General features: G+C 32.6%; 1 protein-coding gene and 1 long non-coding RNA gene across 3 annotated transcripts; both read left to right on the plus strand.

Moving 5' to 3' along the window:
- Positions 1–412: 412 nt before the first annotated feature.
- Positions 413–11,030, plus strand: LOC132609234 (cuscuta receptor 1-like). Its single transcript, XM_060323111.1, is given in 11 exon segments — positions 413–804; positions 807–962; positions 1,063–1,224; positions 1,339–1,434; positions 1,523–1,681; positions 1,825–1,841; positions 1,844–1,901; positions 8,114–8,275; positions 8,403–8,500; positions 8,502–8,562; positions 8,701–11,030. Coding segments are annotated over 11 exon segments (3,375 nt in total). The 5' UTR covers positions 413–617; the 3' UTR covers positions 10,920–11,030.
- Positions 11,031–11,789: 759 nt separating this feature from the next.
- On the plus strand, positions 11,790–17,725 carry LOC132611345 (uncharacterized). 2 transcript variants are annotated; one of them, XR_009571582.1, is made up of 6 exons: positions 11,790–11,855; positions 14,471–14,614; positions 14,818–14,921; positions 15,053–15,153; positions 15,337–15,406; positions 17,089–17,725. It is a non-coding gene; the product is annotated as an uncharacterized LOC132611345 (long non-coding RNA). The 2 variants fall into 2 exon arrangements; XR_009571581.1 differs by lacking the exon at positions 11,790–11,855 and adding an exon at positions 13,510–13,716.
- Positions 17,726–19,439: the final 1,714 nt, after the last annotated feature.

The raw sequence follows: 19,439 nt of genomic DNA on the forward strand, positions 1-19,439 counted from the left end.
AAAAAAATAAGTTTGGGTAGTCTAACTTATTTTTTTTAGCTTATAAGCTATTTTAGATAAGCTAAGTCAAATAGACCCAATTATTTTTTTGAGCTTATTTTAAGCACAAAATAACTTTAAGCTGACCAGTCAAATACTCAAAAAAGCTGAAAACAGCTTATACGCAACCTATAAGCCAATCCAAACGGGCTCTAACTTTAGAAAGTGATTTTAGCAGTATCAATCAGCTCAAGTCTTCCGTGGCTCTGGATTTGTATGCACTACTTTATTAAGGAGTAATCTTTCCAGACATAATTTAATAAGAATTTATATTCAAGTCGTCTAAAGCAAACAAAATTTTGCCCCATTTTATCACGGCATTGGTATGATGACTCAACTAGTTTCATTTTCATCATTCATGTTAGGAAGTTATTAAGATGTTAGTCTTTTATTTCTCTATCGGGGTGAGAATTCAAATACTAGATCTGTCATCTCTGATAGGGTCTAGAGGTACTATTATTCCTATATAAACCCTATGCTAGGTAGGCTGCAAACCACAGTGCCAGAAAAGAAAAAGAAAATACATATAAATAATAATCAAAACAACAAAAAAGTGGGACCCAAGCATAATATCATATATGGGGAATAACTTATGGTTGTGGGTGATTTCTTCGCTAGTAATTGTAGCCAATGGGTGTTGGGAAGAAGAGAGAAGTGCTCTCTTGGTGCTGAAGAAAAACATGATGAGTTCAAATGGTGAATTCATGACTAATTGGGTAGGCTACAAAGAGAGTACTGGTGTAAATTGTTGTTCTTGGTATGGGATAAATGCAGTTTAGCAACAGGTCGAGTGATCAAACTCGATCTCGGAGGGGCAAGGTCCCCAGGGGATGCTTGGAGATTTAATGCCTCTCTCTTTCTTCCATTCAAATCTTTGCTAGAACTTATACTCTCTAATCTTACAGGATGGACCAAAAACGAAGGTCTTGCTCTTTTTTCTTGATCTTGTATGGGTATATAATTGTTGAAATCTGAAACTATATATTAACATGTTTTTTTTCCTTTTGAATTTGTTATATTCAGGGTTTGACAAACTGTCGCGTTTGACCAACCTGAAAGTACTCGATTTGCAGTATAATTCCCTGCACCCTAATGTTTTATCTTCTTTGTGTTGGATTTCATCTCTTGAGGTTCTAAGACTCGGTATCTGGGAAGGGGAAAAACCTACACTTGATTCTATTAAAGGTTGGTTCCCCTTAAAGAGGGAAAACTTTAGTTTATTGATAAAAGTAACCTAGAAATAACTTTAAGTTGTACATTCAAATTTCAATAATCTCACTGAAATAGTTCTATTTTCAGAGGAACGCAATCAGAAGTATCCAGGGTTGAGCAATTTAAGAGTACTCTGGTTAACAGGTTATGGAATCAATGATATCAGCATCCTTTCTGCATTGAGTAAGTTTCCTTTTCCATATAGATATGTGGACAAACTAGCTTGGTGATTAAACTGTGAGCTAATAATGAATTTCATAAATCAATGCAGGTCCTGGTGCAAATATTTCTGGACTGAGGAATTTAGAGAAGCTCAATTTGAATGACAATAACTTCAATTCCAGCATCTTTTCATCTCTAATGGTTTTTCCGTCTCTTAAACGTCTGAGTCTCTTTGGGAATGAAATAAATGGAAATATAGAAGTGAATGGTTTGTTGCACCTCTTTCCATCAAAGTCTTCCCCGTTAACCATGTGTTGCTTCACTAAGATATTGATGCATCAAAATGTCTCAATTTTCTTTGCTTAGTTATCAAATTGAAGTTTGATTCTTTGTCTCTTCTTGCCTGCCCAGATATAATTGCTCTAAGCAAAATTTGGAATTTTTGGATCTCTCGCATAACAATTTTGGGGGCTTTGCGACTACCAAAGGTAACAAATTAATGATGTTGCCCTAATATCGAATGCTATTTCAACCTTAAGACATCCTACATAACAAAAATACAAGTCTGTGATAAAGAATAATAAATTAAAGGGGAAAAAACACTAATGTCCACTACATACAAAATAATTATCCTCCCATGTCCCCTTACTTTCATATACCCAAAACTTTTTACCCTTTATACATATTGTAGCTTTTATAAGTAGTTGTCTATTTTTTCTTCTTTTCTTTTTTATATCTCCACTTGTTATCTTCTTTTCTTTTTTCTCTTTTTTTCCTTCTTTTTTGTTCATTTATTTTTTTCCCAAATCACGTTATTTTTTTATTTCCTTTTTCACCCTAATCTGATTCCATATTTAATTCTACCTCATTTCTTTTAGTTTTTTTCCTACTTTCTTTATTTAAAAAAAAAACATTTATATATATATATATATCCATAATTTAATTTCATTCACCTTTTTTGCTATTTTTATTTATTCTTCTTTTTATGGCGATTTTATTACTTTTTTCTCCTTTTCTAATTTCATTTCTTTCAAATTGTTTTTTCTTTATATATTCTATTTTTTTTTTTTTTTGCATAATCTAATTCTACTCTCATTTGGTTTTTTTTTTCCTATCAATAAAAAGGATAATTGATATATTATGTTTTTTTATTTTTTTCCTCAAAAAATAATTTGTTCTAGCATATATTATATCAAATCAGTAGAAGCTGAAGCATACTGTTGCAGTATACTATGATACCCATATGATATATATATACTAACATGGTATCATACCGGACTGTTGGTTCATTCCTTCAAGAAAAACACTCAGTCTTCTATGATACCAGCTTCGTAAATATCGTCTACTGATATGGTATCATGGGTGATCCCTTCAAGAAAAACACAACTCAATCATCTATGATACCTACATGGTATATATTATATACTAAAAGGGTATCATAGAATATTAATTCATTCCTTCAAAAGATATACTCAGTCTTCCATGATACCCACATGGTATATCATATATTGATATGGTATCATGGAGACTGGCAGTTCGTTCCTATAAAGAAATACTCATTCCTCTATGATACCAACTTGATATATATCACATACTGATAGGGTATCATAGACGACATATTCATTTCAACAATACTCAGTCTTATGTGACGCCCACATGGTATATATCATATACTGATAGGGTATCATAGATGAATGATTCATTTCTTCTAGATAAACACTCCTCAATCCTCTATGATACCCATATGGTATATATCATATACTCTAAACTGATAGGGTATCATAGAGTATTGGTTCATTCCTTCAAGAAAATCACAACTCAATTCTCTATGATACCCACATGATATTTATATTATATACTGACAAGGCATGGAGGAGTGATTCATTCCTACAAAAAAGAGCTCAGTCATATATGATACCCAACACGGTATATATCATATACTGACAGGGTATCATAAAGACTGATTCATTCCTTAAAAGTAAAAATAAAAATAAAAACAAAAACACTTCTCAGTCCTCTATGATACTCACATGGTATATAGCATATACTAACAGAGTATCGTAGTGGACAAATTTATTCCTTCAATAAACACATTAGTCCTCTATATACTGACATGGTATCATAGAGGATAAGTTCATTCGTTCAAAAAAAATTACAAACGAAAAATACAACAAAATAATTTAATTTTAATATTTTAGTTTTATATCATTTTTAGCAAATTTTAATTTTGAGAAAAACTAAAAAATGGTAGGGTCATATTTAAATATAATTTTTGTTTACATTTGTAAAAGAATTTCTTTCATAAAAATATATTTTCTATTAATTAAGATTTTAATAAATAAACTAGTGACTTTAGTATTTTCTTAATTACTTCTTGTTGTAGTCTAGTTATTTAGTTTTTCTATATTTTATTAGTCTAAAAATAATTAGCTAGTATTCTTATCTTTAAGAAGGAAAAAAAAAACAAAAGAGAAAATAATGAAGAAAAAAAACAAAAATAGTAAAAGCTAAAGGATAAAGACAAAGTTGTGGCTTCAATCCTTACCTCATTAGATATCCAATCTGCATAAAGACAAAGCTCGTGATTATAATCAAAACCGTTCATGAATATGAAAGCGATAATTTAGTGCCGAAGAGGCCTTCGTGTAATTAGTTTTAGAAGGGATAGATATGGGTAATTATTTTGGTGTTTATAGGTAGTTTGTGTAGCTTTCACTAAATTAAAGAGCCCGTTTGAATAGGCTTATGACTTATTTTTATTGTTTTCGCTTAAAAATAAGTGTTTAAAAGCACTTTTCTATTATATCCAAACACTACAAAAATGACAACTAGATTCTTTCAAATTTGAGATAAAGCATAATTCAATAAGTGCTATAATTGTCTGCCTTACAAATAGATTGAAATTTGTGGGATGCAAATTAGTTTACTTTACTTTACTACTATATAAGTATATATAAGGGAGATTACTCTTTTTTTTAAAGTCCTCACAAGAATTTTCTTATCTGTGTTTATCCCTACTTGTAGTTTTTATGACTTTGTAAGTACTCACACGTATTGATAAATTTTAAGGACTTTTTACATGTCACGAAAAATGACGATGTCATGAAAAATGACGATGTCATGAAAAAGGTCAAAGTGACCCCACAAAAAATTACTTATAAATTCAATAAAATATAAAATTGATCCACCTTGCACCACATACATATCTGAGTCTTTCTTTTACATGGAAATGTATGTCATCAAGCTTGTTTCAAATTATATTTTTCGTTATACAATTTATTAAAGACACGTAAAGGTGATCCTGTCATTCCATTTCTATCTTAGCAGAGGTTTAATTATTGAATTAAAACATTGTTCTTGTAATATTATTTATTAAAGTTATTTTCCATTTATCATTTGTTATTTTAATTTTTTATTCGTCCGATTAAATGTGAAGTTTTTTTTTTTTTTCATTATTTTCTCCTTTGATTTTATGCTGTATATAAAGAATTGTTGAAGTTTGTGTTTAGTAATAATATCGCAATTGCATATGCAGCAAACATAAGTAACTATCAAAGATTCACATAAGTTAGGATTAAGTTTTAATTAAAAAAATAAATACAAATAACTTATATCATTGTTAAATACTTTAAAAAAGGTATCAGAAAATGAAAATTATAGCCCTTCCGTCTCAATCAAAAAGAGGGTTTCAAAGTACGGTAGTCAATTAATCTAATTATATGTGAGCACACTTTTAACATAAAATTTACCAAATAAATGTTTATATTAAAAGAGGAACTATAAAAAATAATTTTCATAGATATTTTGAAAATGTTTGAAATAATTGTAGTTACAGAAAACACAATTTGATCTCCAAACAATAATGATACTAAACAATTGCAAGAAGTAAAATTTTCACACTTTTTAATATCAAGATATTTTGAGGGGATAATCAATATTTATATAATTTAGGACAAAATAATTAAGTGTAACATGAATTATTAAAGCTCCATTCACTTTTAAGAAAGTTATTACGATGTAGATTCAATAAAAGAATTTATTAAATTAAGAAAAAGGAAAAAGATATTACTATTTCTTAACATGCATCTTTTGGAAGAAAAAAGAAAACTTAAAGTAAGAAAAAATTTAATTTCATTAACTTTTCAATAAATTTTTGTGTGGTTTAACTTAAAAGAACATCTACGAAAATATTTTACAGTCCAAGGCTTTTAATTATTTATAAATTAACTCTATTGATTTCATTATTCAACAATATTGCTAGCTTTAATTTTTGACATTAGTTGAATACGGTAATATCTTTTTTGCAAAAAAAAAAAAAAAAAAAAAAAAAGTCCAAACAAATATGGGTTCAATTCTGAAAAACAAGTGAAGTTCATTTTATGTAGAGAAAAGACATGTTTTGGCCCCTGAACTTGGCAGCAAAATTCACTTTAGCAACTAAACTTAAGTTGTATTTATTTACTCCCCTTAACAACTTTCAAGTTAATTAAATACCCCCTTAATGGCCTGAACCAGATGAGATCTTGGTGTTGTTCACCACTCGCCTGGTGATTGGTCCACGTCATTAAATATTTTTTTAATTATTTTTATTTATTTAATTTTTCTCTTTCTTCTTCATCCCTTCCCCTTCTAACCCCCAACCCTCGCTCCCTCTCCTTCTTCCCCCAACTCCCTGCTGCTATCTTCTTCTTTCTTCAACAACATTCACGTATGAGCAACATCCAGAATCAACACCAAATTGAAATACATTCATTTCTTCAACACCATCCCAAACCAAAAAAAAAAAAAAACTAATTGTATAAAATTAACACCCAACTCGCTGCTGCTATCTTCTTCTTTCTTCAACAACATTCACGTATGAGCAACACCCAGAATCAACACCAAATTGAAATACATTCATTTCTTCAACACCATCCCAAACCAAAAAAAAAAAAAAAACTAATTGTATAAAATTAACACCCAACTCGCTGCTGCTATCTTCTTCTTTCTTCAACAACATTCACGTATGAGCAACACCCAGAATCAACACCAAATTGAAATACATTCATTTCTTCAACACCATCCCAAACCAAAAAAAAAAAAAAAAAACTAATTGTATAAAATTAACACCCAACTCGCTGCTGCTATCTTCTTCTTTCTTCAACAACATTCACGTATGAGCAACACCCAGAATCAACACCAAATTGAAATACATTCATTTCTTCAACACCATCCCAAACCAAAAAAAAAAAAAAAACTAATTGTATAAAATTAACACCCAACTCGCTGCTACTATCTTCTTCTTTCTTCAACAACATTCACCTATGAGCAACACCCAGAATCAACACCAAATTGAAATACATTCATTTCTTCAACACCATCCCAAACCAAAAAAAAAAAAAAAACTAATTGTATAAAATTAACAAAACTCCACCCGTTCCCTAATTCATAGCACAATTCATCACTAACCCACCTTATTCTTCTTCCATGGATTAAATGTTGGAGAGAAATAAATTAATAAATTAACGACTATAAATATAATAATTTTGTATAAAATAAATTGACACTGTCAAAGAATACCACGAAATAAAGTATACCAAGAATTCTTCATTTTTGTGTTGTTGCTGCTGCCCCCATCCCTCCGCCCCCACTCACCCCTCCTCTCCCTCTCCTTATTCTCCATCGTTTCAGCTGTTGCTGCTGCCCCCATCTCCTTATTCCCCACAGCAATTCAAGTGAGTTTTTTGCTTTGTGTGCTTTGTAACTGAAAATATGAAGCTTCAAAGGACGAAATTGTAACAAAAAGTGGAGAAATAAGTGATTTAGATAAGTGGGTATTGTTTAAATTGGGTTTGAACAACAAGCATATCTAGAAAAAGAATATCTACTCTCTTCAATTTATCGTTTCAAGCATATCCGCTTTCTTCAATTTATCTAGAAAAAGAAAGGAAAAAAAATTAAAAGAAGAAGAAAGAAGATGCGGATTGAGAGCAGAAGCGAGAGGATAGAAAAGAAAGGGAAAGGGAAAAGAATAAGAAAGAAAGAAAAAAAAGGAAAAGAATAAGAAAGAAAAGAAAAAAGTTAATTTAAAATGGAAAATAAAATATTAAGAAAATCTTAATATATCATCCAATTAGAAGATGACATCTGTACAGTTGGGATCAGTTTTAGTGCTTTTTTTTCATCCCACGCGCTTTTAAGAAATTGAGTACACTTTTTTGCCACGTCACCCGTTAAGGGGGGTATTTAATTAACTTGAAAGTTGTTAAGAGGGGTAAATAAATACAACTTAAATTTAGTTGCTAAAGTGAGTTTTGCTGCCAAGTTCAGGGGCCAAAACATATCTTTTCTCTTTTATGTATTAATAAGCTCAATCTGGATCATCGGAGACTATAGTCTCAAAACTTTCAATAGAATAGAAACTAGAAGAGCTTTCGTGCATGCATTTGTTTGAATTTTTTTTACAAGTCTAAAAATAAACTAAGAAAAATCTTCTTCTTTAACTTTCAAATATTTTTTTGTACTTTAATATTTTAGAAGACTCTAAAAAGTGTCTAATTGAAATTAAAAAAACAGAGAAGTCAGAGAAGAAAATTTAAAAAAATATTTACATGTTTAATTTTTAATAATATTTGTCCCGGGCCAAATGACACTAGTAGATCTAATATCTATTCACTCTTATGGAACAAAGTATATGATTTATTTATGCACCAATTAACAGGTAGCAAAAGAATGAGTTCTCTGCGGAGTTTACGACTCGGAAATTATTACCGAGCTCATAACTCCAACTCGAGCAACGTCTTACCATCCTTGAAATCATTCTCATCTCTTAAGTCACTTTCTTATGATTATAGTGATCTCACAGCTCCGGCCATAACTTACGGTAAGTTCTAACTCAAAGTTTGTCTACCTTACTACTATCAGTACCACATTTTCTTTTATAAAAACAAAAGTTTGTTGTTGGAGTTGTGTTGTGTTTTTTTTTTTTCTCTTTGACTCTGTCATATAAGCATTAAGAAATCTGAGCACACTGGAGTACCTATATTTGGAGGGATCTTCACTAAATGATAACTTTCTCCCGAGCATTGGACAAATGACTTCTCTTAAAGGAATTGAAATTGGGCCTAAATTATGCTGCCGATGGAAATAATGGCACACTCCCTAATCAAGGTAGCGTGATTTTCTCTTTTTTCCTAATGACTACATTTTCATGAATATAGTCATATAGACATACTGAGTACAATAAGATATGGCTTATTGTAGAAATTTGTTTTAGCTAAATGTCATCTCAACCTTATTTTTATATAGGCTGGTGTGAACTCAAACACCTTGAAGAGCTGGATTTTACAGGCAATTATTTTGAGGGAACACTACCTTCATGTCTTGGAAACTTGACATCACTTCGATGGCTGAGTTTTTCCGGGAATTCCTTCAGAGGAAATATAGCCTCACATTCTATTTGGAGGAGACTCACATCACTTGAGTACCTGGATATTTCGGATAACAAATTTGAAGTTCCTGTGTCATTCAGACAATTTTCCAACCATTCAAAATTGATCTACTTGGATGTTGGTTATAATACCATAACTACAGACACCGCATTTCAAAATTGGACCCCGAATTTTCAGTTACAGCTTTTCTCCATTCGGGGATGTATAAACCTTCAAAAACTACCTTCTTTCCTTCACTACCAATATGACTTGAGGATTCTTGCTATAAATGGAAATCAATTGGCAGGCAACTTTCCAACGTGGTTGTTAGAAAATAACACCAGACTTGTAGGCCTTTATGCTAGAGATAATGCTTTCATCGGACCGCTGAAGTTTCCATCTAGTTGTCACCTCCATCTGGACACTTTTGATGTTTCCAATAACAAATTAAATGGACATATTCCAGCTAAGATGAATTCAACCTTCCCTAAGCTTGGTATTCTGAAGATGTCACAAAATTTGTTTGAAGGTCCTATACCTTCCACGGTTAGTGGCATTCATTTACGAATTGTAGACCTATCTCACAATTTCTTGTCTGGAGGAGTTCCTAGCGATCTGGCAATTGGTTCTCCAGAATTATCAATCCTTCGGTTGTCACACAACACGTTGAAAGGGAAAATATTTTCGGAGGAAGTCAGGCCACATGGATTATCCCATTTGTATTTGAATGGAAATAACTTTGAGGGACCACTACCTAGTTACATGTTTCTCACATCGCTTCAAGTACTGGATGCTAGCGGCAATAATTTCACTGGGGAGATTCCAAGATGGATTACAGATAATACCAAATTGTTGGAACTTGATTTATCCAAGAATCATCTCGAAGGTTCGATTCCAGTGGAGATTTGCAATTTGAAGAGCATTTTCTTCTTAAGAATATCCGAGAACAGGCTTTCAGGCTTCATTCCTTCTTGTGTGAGTGCTTTACATCTTTTACACATCCATCTAGAGAAAAATCAATTGAGTGGTGAATTGGGACATGTACTTTTCAACTTCTCTTCTTTGATGGTCTTGGATCTTGGCTACAACAATTTTACAGGAAATATCCCACACACCATAGGCTCGCTTTCAAATCTGAAGTTCCTTCTCCTCAACAATAACCAATTGGAAGGGGAGATTTCAACTCAGATTTGTATGTTGAACGAGTTATCCATCATAGATTTGTCTTTTAATAAGATTAATGGTTCTATCCTTCCTTGTTTGGGTAACTTAGCACCAGCCGGAAATCTTGTATGGATAGGACATCCTCGGACGAGATCTAGGGAAATGAGGTCAACTTTTTGGGGCTGGATGCATTCAACAAGGCACTACCACAATAGTTGGGGATTCTTTCTAACTAACGATTTTTTAACGATTACGGAAACTCAGGTCCGGTTTTCAACAAAAAGAAACTTGAAAACTTATAAGGGACTCCCTCTAAGATATATGTTGGGTATTGATCTCTCAAGTAACAGATTAACGGGTGGAATTCCGATTGAGCTAGGGAACCTGAGCAAGATACAAGCATTGAATCTATCACACAACCAGCTCACCGGAAGAATCCCAGATAACTTCTCCAATCTACAAGAAATCGAGAGTTTAGACCTTTCCTACAACAGCTTGAATGGGAGAATTCCTGTTGGCCTACTCGAGCTAAATTCTTTGGAAGTATTCAGTGTTGCATACAATAACTTGTCTGGTGCAGTGCCTGATTTCAAAGGTCAATTCGGAACTTTCGACAAAGGCAGCTATGAGGGAAATCCTTTTCTTTGTGGTTTCCCATTAGACAGCAATTGTAGCAGTACTGAATTGCCAAATACCTCCAACAATGGAAGTGAGGAATCTGCAGGCTTTGCGGACATGGAGTGTTTTTACATCGGATTTCTTGTGTCTTATGGAGCGATCTTGTTGGGATTAGCTGCAGCGCTCTGCTACAATCCTTATTGGAGAAAAGCATGGTTTAGGATGGTAGATGCATTGATGTTCTCTTCTTACTATTTTCTCTTGGACAATGTTGTTACACCCATCAAGAGTAGATGGTGCAAGTATCTTGGTTAGGTAGTTGTTTTTCAATATTATTGTATGGGTATTTTCATTATTGTGATGTCATTCTGTGTTGTCAATCTTCAATAAATAGCATGGGATCTATCCCATCAAATGTGTATCTTATTGAAATGTTTTTTTTTTTTTTTTGATAATCCTCTCTTGATCTATCAGCTACGTACTGAAAAATGAATTAAATAATTGTGGGGTTAGTTCCACTTTCATATATGTGTTTGGAGTTACTTACAATTTCATTTTTTTGGAGTCCACAACCTAATTGGGCATTTTATCTAGCAGTTGGAGAATAATGTTGATTAAAGTCACGTCTATAATTTGTTGTATATGGATCATCTGATTCTTTGGAGTCCACAGCCTAATTGGGCTTCAAAATGAACTAAATTCCAGTAATGGGGTGTTCTTGACCAAGTTGAGGGTTTGATGAGAAATTTAACTCACTACTAAAAAAACTGAATTTTCCGATCTCAAAAAACCGACCTCAGTTGAGGTCGGAAAAAAACCGACCTCATGAGGTCGGTAAAATCGTAATATTTATTTTTCAATTTTTTTTAAAAATAAACCGACCTCATGAAGTCGGTAATATTGTATCAAAATTAAAAAAAAATAATGTACCGACCTCACTAAGTCGGAAATTTAATTGACGGTAAATATTATAATTTTATTTTTAATTTAAAAGAATACCGACCTCACAAGATCGGTTTATTAAAAATAATTTAAAACGATTTTTTGATAAACCGACCTCGTGAGGTCGGTATACTTTTAAATTAAAAATAAAATAATAAAATAATTAAATTACCGACCTCGTGAGGTCGGTAATATTAGCTAAATAAAATTAAAACAAACCCCAATGAAACCCTTCTCATTTCTCTCTCTTTCCCTCTCACGTTTTTGAGGTCCTCTCTCTCTAAACCTATCCACAATCTCGAGCAACAGGTATGTTTTTGTTTCTCTCTATGTTAGGGCTTCGTCTCCTTTTTCTCTGTCTTTGTTGTCTCCGAAGTTAAATCTGAAATAGGAGTTAAAAATATTGGGTATGTCTTGTTTGTGCATAAATCTGTCTTTTTTTGCTTATTATTGCTAAAATCTGGTTTGTACTATTTTCTTTGTGCTAAAATCGAAGTTGGATGTCTTGAAATCTGCTGGGTTTTTAATTTCTTTGAAGGTTAAGTGTTGGGAATCTCTATTGGGCCATAAATCTGCTGAAAATTGAAATACGATCTTTGCTTGTGCTAAACCTTGTTGTGTAATACTATTTGAGCTTAAAGTTTGTTTTAATCTGTTGCATGCTTGAAGAACTCAACATTCTTCATATTATGTGATTTTAGAATTCCGATTTCAATGTTTGAAGTCGGTGTTAGTGAACTGGGGTTTCTTACTCGATTCGTCAAAGCTCGGTCTTATCAACATCCTTCATGCTATTCACAGTCCAAATATTGGTATGATACTGGCATTGATTGACTATTTTAGGATTTTGCTGTAGTTTCTTCTCTAAATCTTTGTTATTTACCTGTGAGTTGCCATTTAAGACAATACCAGATCTCTTCTTCTCCCTGTTTCAGTTTTTTTCTTTATTTCGCTTCTCACTTCACACTTTCAGCAAAGTAAGTCCTTGTCTCTTTTTTTCAATTCGCACTTCCATAAACACTTATCATATAAAGTATCTATTGAGTTTTAGGTATTTGCTTGATGTTAGAGTCTTTGCTTCATTGAACTATATGTGTCCAGCCCACAACTTGCTGAAACAAATCATGTGATGGTTTGATCAGTGTTTGTGAACAAAGAGTTGAGAACATGAATAATACTTGTACTTACATGTATAAAAATAATCTGGAAAATAATCTCTATTCTGCATTAGCCTCTGAGTATTGAGAGACGAGCAAAGAAAAGAGATGAACAAGAAAATTAATTTACAAGAGATCTCGTATTGTCTTAGCTAATTTAAAAATAATAGGAAAGTGATGATTTGAGACTTTCATGTTACCTTAATATCCCTTATCAAACAAAAATGTTACCTTGATAACTACATAGCTTCTCCAAAGTTTATAGCATGCTAATGTCATTTATTTTTTATTAGCAAGAAACAACAAAACCTTATCTGGAGCAACGTTTTGGTTGATTGGCCTGACGACAACCTACCATAGTTGCATTACTATTATAAGATTATCTATTAGGCTATGCAGGCTCCATGAATCTCATGCTCATATATTTGTGTGTAGATGACCAAGCACTGCTCTGCATAATGCTGAGAACATGTAATACTGCAAGTTTGTGTTCAATGTAACATTAATAATAACGTGTTGCATTAGGATTAGACAGTTGCTTCTATGCAAAAATATTTGTGTTTGTTATACATCACTTATCTTGTCCTGGAAAAAAAAGTTAAAGGTACTTATTTTAAGTTTCTATTGGAATATGTTTGTGGAATTTGATGTAATATTATTGTTATGCATCTAAGTAAAAAATGTCATATTGAGAATGGTATCTAAGTAAAATAACAGCTATTTGATAGCATTCTCTACGTGACATTTTTTACTTAGATACCATTCTCTACGTGACATTTTTTACTTAGATACCATTCTCTTTTTTACTTAGATACCGAATTGTGAATGTTTGAAGTGTTTTGGAAAGAATCTTCACTGTCACTGGACTTTGTTTATGGCTTATCCTTTGCTTGTTAATCTTTCTCCAATACTGATAAATAGTAATGTCTGTGTAAGCTATACAAGGTATCGCTTGTCAGGAGAATGCAGGTAGTCTTGAGATGGAAGCATAGTTATTGAATTGGATAGACTAGGTAGTTACTTTTCTAACATGTCCTGAGGTAGTAAGAGCTTTATAGTCGGCCGAGTGTTATTAACATTTGATTAGTTATTGCCATCAAGCTTCTACTATTGGTCTTCTTGGATTACTGATTCATTTCTTGAGTTTTTCTAACTACTTGCTTTTAATCCCCACAGAAGTTAGAATTTTGACTATTAGTTTTAGATATTGGACTTCCTTATGAGAAAAGGCTGGTTTTAGATATTTGATTGTGTTTATCATATCAAAAAAGAAAAAGAAGATACAGTATTAATTATGTTTAGCTTAAACTAGGTATACAAAAGTCAAAAGTTCAAAAATGTTGCTGAGATTCTCCCTGTATGTTCTCCTTCTAGTATATAGTTAATGATTTTTCTTTCTTTAGCTCGTATAAATAAAAAGGGAACTTCTTTTACTGCAAATAAGAAAGAAACAAAAAACGTGGTCCTGTCAAAAACTTAGAAATGTTTCACCATAGCATAACTTTTCCCATTTTATGATGAATTTATTACGTAGGATCAATTGCATTTAAGGACATGTTGTCATACTGCTCTTCTCAGTGAGGCTAATTGTAATTACTTAATGAAAAAGAAATCTGTGATGTAACCGCTTTTCGATCTTTTAAGATTTTAAACTGATGTTTCTTACTCCACGAGAAGCACCACAAGAATGGGCTAATGAAATTGCTGATTTAAAAATAAATAATGCTGAACTTGTATAAATGTAACTTGTCTTTGTCTTTCTTTCAGAATGTCCTTTGATAAATGGAGCAGTATCAACTTCAAAAAGCAAATTTGATGACAAAATAGAGGCATCTTCTGCCAAAATGTATTTTCACTACTATGGGCAGCTATTGCATCAGCAGAATATGTTGCAGGATTTTGTAAGGACAGGTATTCTGAACTTTGATATTTTCTATTTTTTCCCTTGTATCATGACCCGGGAATTTCCTTATGGAGGTTCATAATGTGTCAATGAGATGATGTGCTCTCTTTTGTTGCTCCTAGAATGTTATGGAACTCTTCCGTTTTTGCATTTCTTAATGTTATGGATCCCATTATGCAGAGTATGACTTGGCAAACATGAAAACTTGCAGGAACCTATTATTCTGCTGTAATTGAGAACCGTGCTGATTTTCTTGGTCGCGTAGTGGTTGATGTTTGCGCTGGTAGTGGCATTTTGTCATTATTTGCAGCCCAGGTGATCTATTTGTAACAAAGCATCTTGTGTTTTTCGATAATGATATCAACCATGGCAGCCAGTTATGCTGACATCTCTACTCTGTATCTTTTCTTTTCCTTACCTCTCTTCACATCCATAAACCATCATAGGCTGGTGCAAAGCATGTTTATGCCATAGAGGCTTCTGAAATGGCCGACTATGCAAGAATAAACTTATTGCTGGAAATCCATCACTGAATGAAAGAATTACAGTAAGTGTTCTTTTACTTGTTTAATCTGACTCCACTTAGTATTGGATTGAGGTGTTGTTGATTGATTTATTGATCTTTTGCCTTTTCTTGTGTCTTTTCCAAGGCTATCCGATATTCATATAGTATCTTGGTAGTGCTTCTTATTTTATTTTTTTTGTTAATGTTTCATCTATGGATGTTTAGGTAATCAAAGGAAAGGTTGAAGATGTAGAGTTACCTGAAAAAGCTGATATTTTGATCTCTGAGCCAATGGGTAAGCTTGTCTCAAAATGCCAATTCTTGGTCTTTCTTCTTTAAGTCCCAGAAAAAAATTCTGTTATTTTCTTTCAATTCAGGTTTTCATTTTAGTTATCTGAACAACATGCTTTTTGTTCTGTCACTTATCTACGTCTTTTTTTTTTAAAATAATGAAATTGGTTGTGGGGTGGGGTGGGGGGGGGGGGGGGCGCAAAGATGTAGAGAACTCTAGGAGTTGCTGCTTTGTTCATTACGAGTCGAATGCAGTCCACATTCTGCAAAAAGAAAGCTGGGTGTGTGTGGATGGAGAAGAAGAAAAAAAATGGGCTATCATTTATTTAACTGAACATTCTTACTTTGCATGTGATATGAATTTTGTTGCTTTTTTCAGTTTCAAGCGGAAAATAAGATTGTAATCTTCCAAAATGTGATAAAACGCGTTAATCCAGAATAACCAGAATTCCATGAATAAAATATTCAAAAAAGACATGCTTTATTATGGTTCCTTATTATTGTTGATAGCAAGTGCAACTGTGGCCTTTAAGTTAGTTTCTTCACCATGCAACATGACAATAATTATGGTTCCTTACTGTGTTTATTCACAAAACAAAGTGGAATTATGTACAGCTATCTTAAAACACCAGTAAGAAAAAAAAATCCCATATATGTAATAGTGTTGAACTGGTATTGCTATTATAAACTAGTATGGATATATGTCTTAAGTGTTGCAACTTGCCAGCCAACTTCTTTTGCATTGCCCCTCAACAGTAAACCTTCTGAACAATTGTAGTTATCACCAAGTTCACAGGTCTGGTTTTTGTTGGAATAATCTCATGTTCCTCTCCTTCCACAATTCATATACTCTAGCTGCTAAACTAGTTCTATAGATCATGCATCTTGCCAAGTTACTTCTTGCATTAATCATAGCCCATTAAACTTACTTAGCCCAACCAGTGGGGCTTCTCAGTACACCTTGCCATTCAACCAACTTGTTCCACACCCTATTGCTATTGGACACAAACAACAGGTGTTCTAGTGTCTCGGGCTGTTGTTTGCACAGAGGACATGTTAAGTCTTCTATATTGACTTTATATTTGGCCTTCATATCTCTTTTTATTTGGTAAAATTGAATGGTTAGTATTCTTGATTGTTTTAATTTCACTACTTATTATAGGAAAGGTATCAAGAAATATTACAAGAAAAATCAGTCTCAGTCTGACCTAACAACACCTAAATCATTTCCCATGTGAATAAATTCTACAGTTTAAAATATGAAAGAAGCAGCTAAAAACAACAGAAAACTGCAGGAACTGAAGCTTAAACTAGCTTTTTAGTGATGCAGAAAACCAGTACCAGTGCATTTTTTTCATTTGCTGCATAGTATGAGATATCACATGTATGTTGAACATTGTTAGAATTTGCAACTTACGTAGTGAGAAGTTCCTGAATCAATTCCATTGTGTATTATCCAGCTTTTAGTGACTTCTCCCTGCCCTCTTTTTTTTTTTTTTGTTCAGAGATATCATGAGACTCTTTTTTCGGCTCAACATATTTAACTTGTAACTGGTCTATTTTCAAATAATCTGTACTATGTAGTTCGTTGATTTTAGTTAAATAGGTGAATTATTTAAACAAATTTTGAAGTTGTCCCTTTTCTATTAATTTATATTTGCGATACTTACATATATTATTGTATAGATGGTAGGTGAAAAGAGGGGTAAGGAAACAAAGAAGGCTAACGAGACAGCGGTTCCCTGGAGACCTCCAGAAAACCTTGCGATTAGAATGTTTGAATGTTAATGTTTGGTGAATTTGTGGATTTGCGAGGGTGAAGTAGTCTAATGTTGTAGACTAACTTAGTGTAGACTAGTTTAATGTTTACAAATGTTGAAGTAGTTTAATGTTGTTTTGATGTTTGCGAAGGTTGAAGTAGCTTAATTAACGTCTCTTGTGAATGTTTGATTAACGTTTTTATTCAACTTTGAAGTAGTTTCGAATTGAATTTGATGTTTTGGTGGTTGTAATATATGTGTTGTAATAGTAGCTTATTGTTTTATGTATTTATAGTAGTTTGGTGTATTGTTGGCAGCTATTTGGGCTCGTTTTAATTGAAAGTAAAATTATTTTCATCTTGACAGGGAGGCAGGTGGAGTAACAGCTAGGTGCTACAATTTTTTTTGCAGAATACCGACCTCATGAGGTCGGTTATGGGCAAAATTTACCCAGAAACTGCTAATTACCGACCTCATGAGGTCGGTTTTTTGGAAAATTTTCCCAGAAATTGCAAATTACCGACCTCATGAGGTCAGTTTTCTGCAAAATTATCCAACATATGGCAAATTACCGACCTCATGAGGTCGGTTTTCTGCAAAATATTCCCAGAAATTGCAAATTACCGACCTCATGAGGTCGGTTTTATGCAAAATATATCATATGTTCATATAAATTACCGACCTCAGGAGGTCGGTAAACTCATATAATTATATTATTAATATAATTTACCGACCTAATGAGGTCGGTATTTTATTTAATTAACACCCGGCTAAAAAAACTTTACCGATCTCATGAGGTCGGTTTTTTGCGACCTCATGAGGTCGGTAATAATTCCGACCCACTGTTTTCTGACCTGATTTTGGGGTCGGTTTTTGGCCAAAACCGACCTCATGAGGTCGGAAATAGCCATTTTTTGAGGTCGGTAAAACCTGTTTTTTTAGTAGTGACTATCTCAAGGTGAAATCTTATTAATACTAGTAATTAGGAGTAGTAATTAACTCAGACTCACAATTAATATTTACCTTGCTTCCTGCTGTCTACAGGCTCGTATCCCTTCACACGCAGCTAAGCTTCCTAGGAGTTGTTCCTTGATATCTCTCCAGTTTTCTCAAAAATTCTACACTTCCATTACATTATACCATAAATATTACTCCATCCTTCCACTTTTAATTAATAATAATTGTAAAATAGGTATGAAACGGTAAATTATCTACAATTTCTTGAACTTTGCGATTCTATAATTAATAATAATGGTAAATTAGGTATGAAATGATAAATTATCTCTCGATTTTCCAAACCGGACAAGTAAAAATTGACAACTATTTTTAGTATACAGGACAAGTAAAAATGGATGGAGGGAGTACTTCATTTATCTCAATTTAACTGTCTTATTTTTTTTTTTTTTTGGTCTGTCTCATAAAAAGTGACTCTTTCTATATTTAGTAATTGATTAATTCGAACATCCTACCAGGAGCGGATCTATGATCCGGCTGAACACCCTCGGCAAAAAATTACACCATATATATAAGGTTTTTTTTTTATTTATTTATGTATATATAGAGAGTTTGAATACCCTGAACACATGAGAAGAGGTTGGTTCAGTGATTTAGAGGGGTTCAAAATTTACCTTGAGGTTTCAAGTTCAAATCTGAGACACTAGGATATTTTAGTACATTATACACATTTTTAATTTAGCATCATAAGATTCAAAAGGTTCTCTTTATTACTTAAACTTTGTGGGTTGTCAAAGTAAGAAACTTAAATTGGAACGCGGAGTAATATTCTATCATGTTCTAATTATTTCCTACCCTCCTATGGGCCTTATATGTCTTTTAGGCAGTATTTAAAAAATATTTACATAATAGTAGCAGCATTAGTTAGTTATCATTCTATGGCAACTAAATATTAGCACATAAAACAACTTCCAAATAAAAATCCCTAAATTTCAGTTGGCTCCTATTTTGCCGGTCAAAGTTCTATCTCCCACAAAAGCCATTTCATTGCTTTTTTTGTTCCTTTTCTCGTGTCTTTGTTTCTTATTTTCTTTTTATACATGCAAATTCTTCCTTTTGTTCCTTTGGATATTAACATGTTATTTTAACATGTCATAACTTTAATTGGTGGTACTTGAATATTTTCTATTTCAATAATATATGTAACAAAACATGTATTAGTGGTATATATAATGCACATCTGCTAATTATTATTATTATTATTATTATTATTATTATTATTATTATTATTATTATTATAATACTACCGTATGGTTATGTATG

This window comes from Lycium barbarum, chromosome 9 (assembly GCF_019175385.1).
Source record: "Lycium barbarum isolate Lr01 chromosome 9, ASM1917538v2, whole genome shotgun sequence".
In the NCBI taxonomy this organism is placed as follows: domain Eukaryota; kingdom Viridiplantae; phylum Streptophyta; class Magnoliopsida; order Solanales; family Solanaceae; genus Lycium; species Lycium barbarum.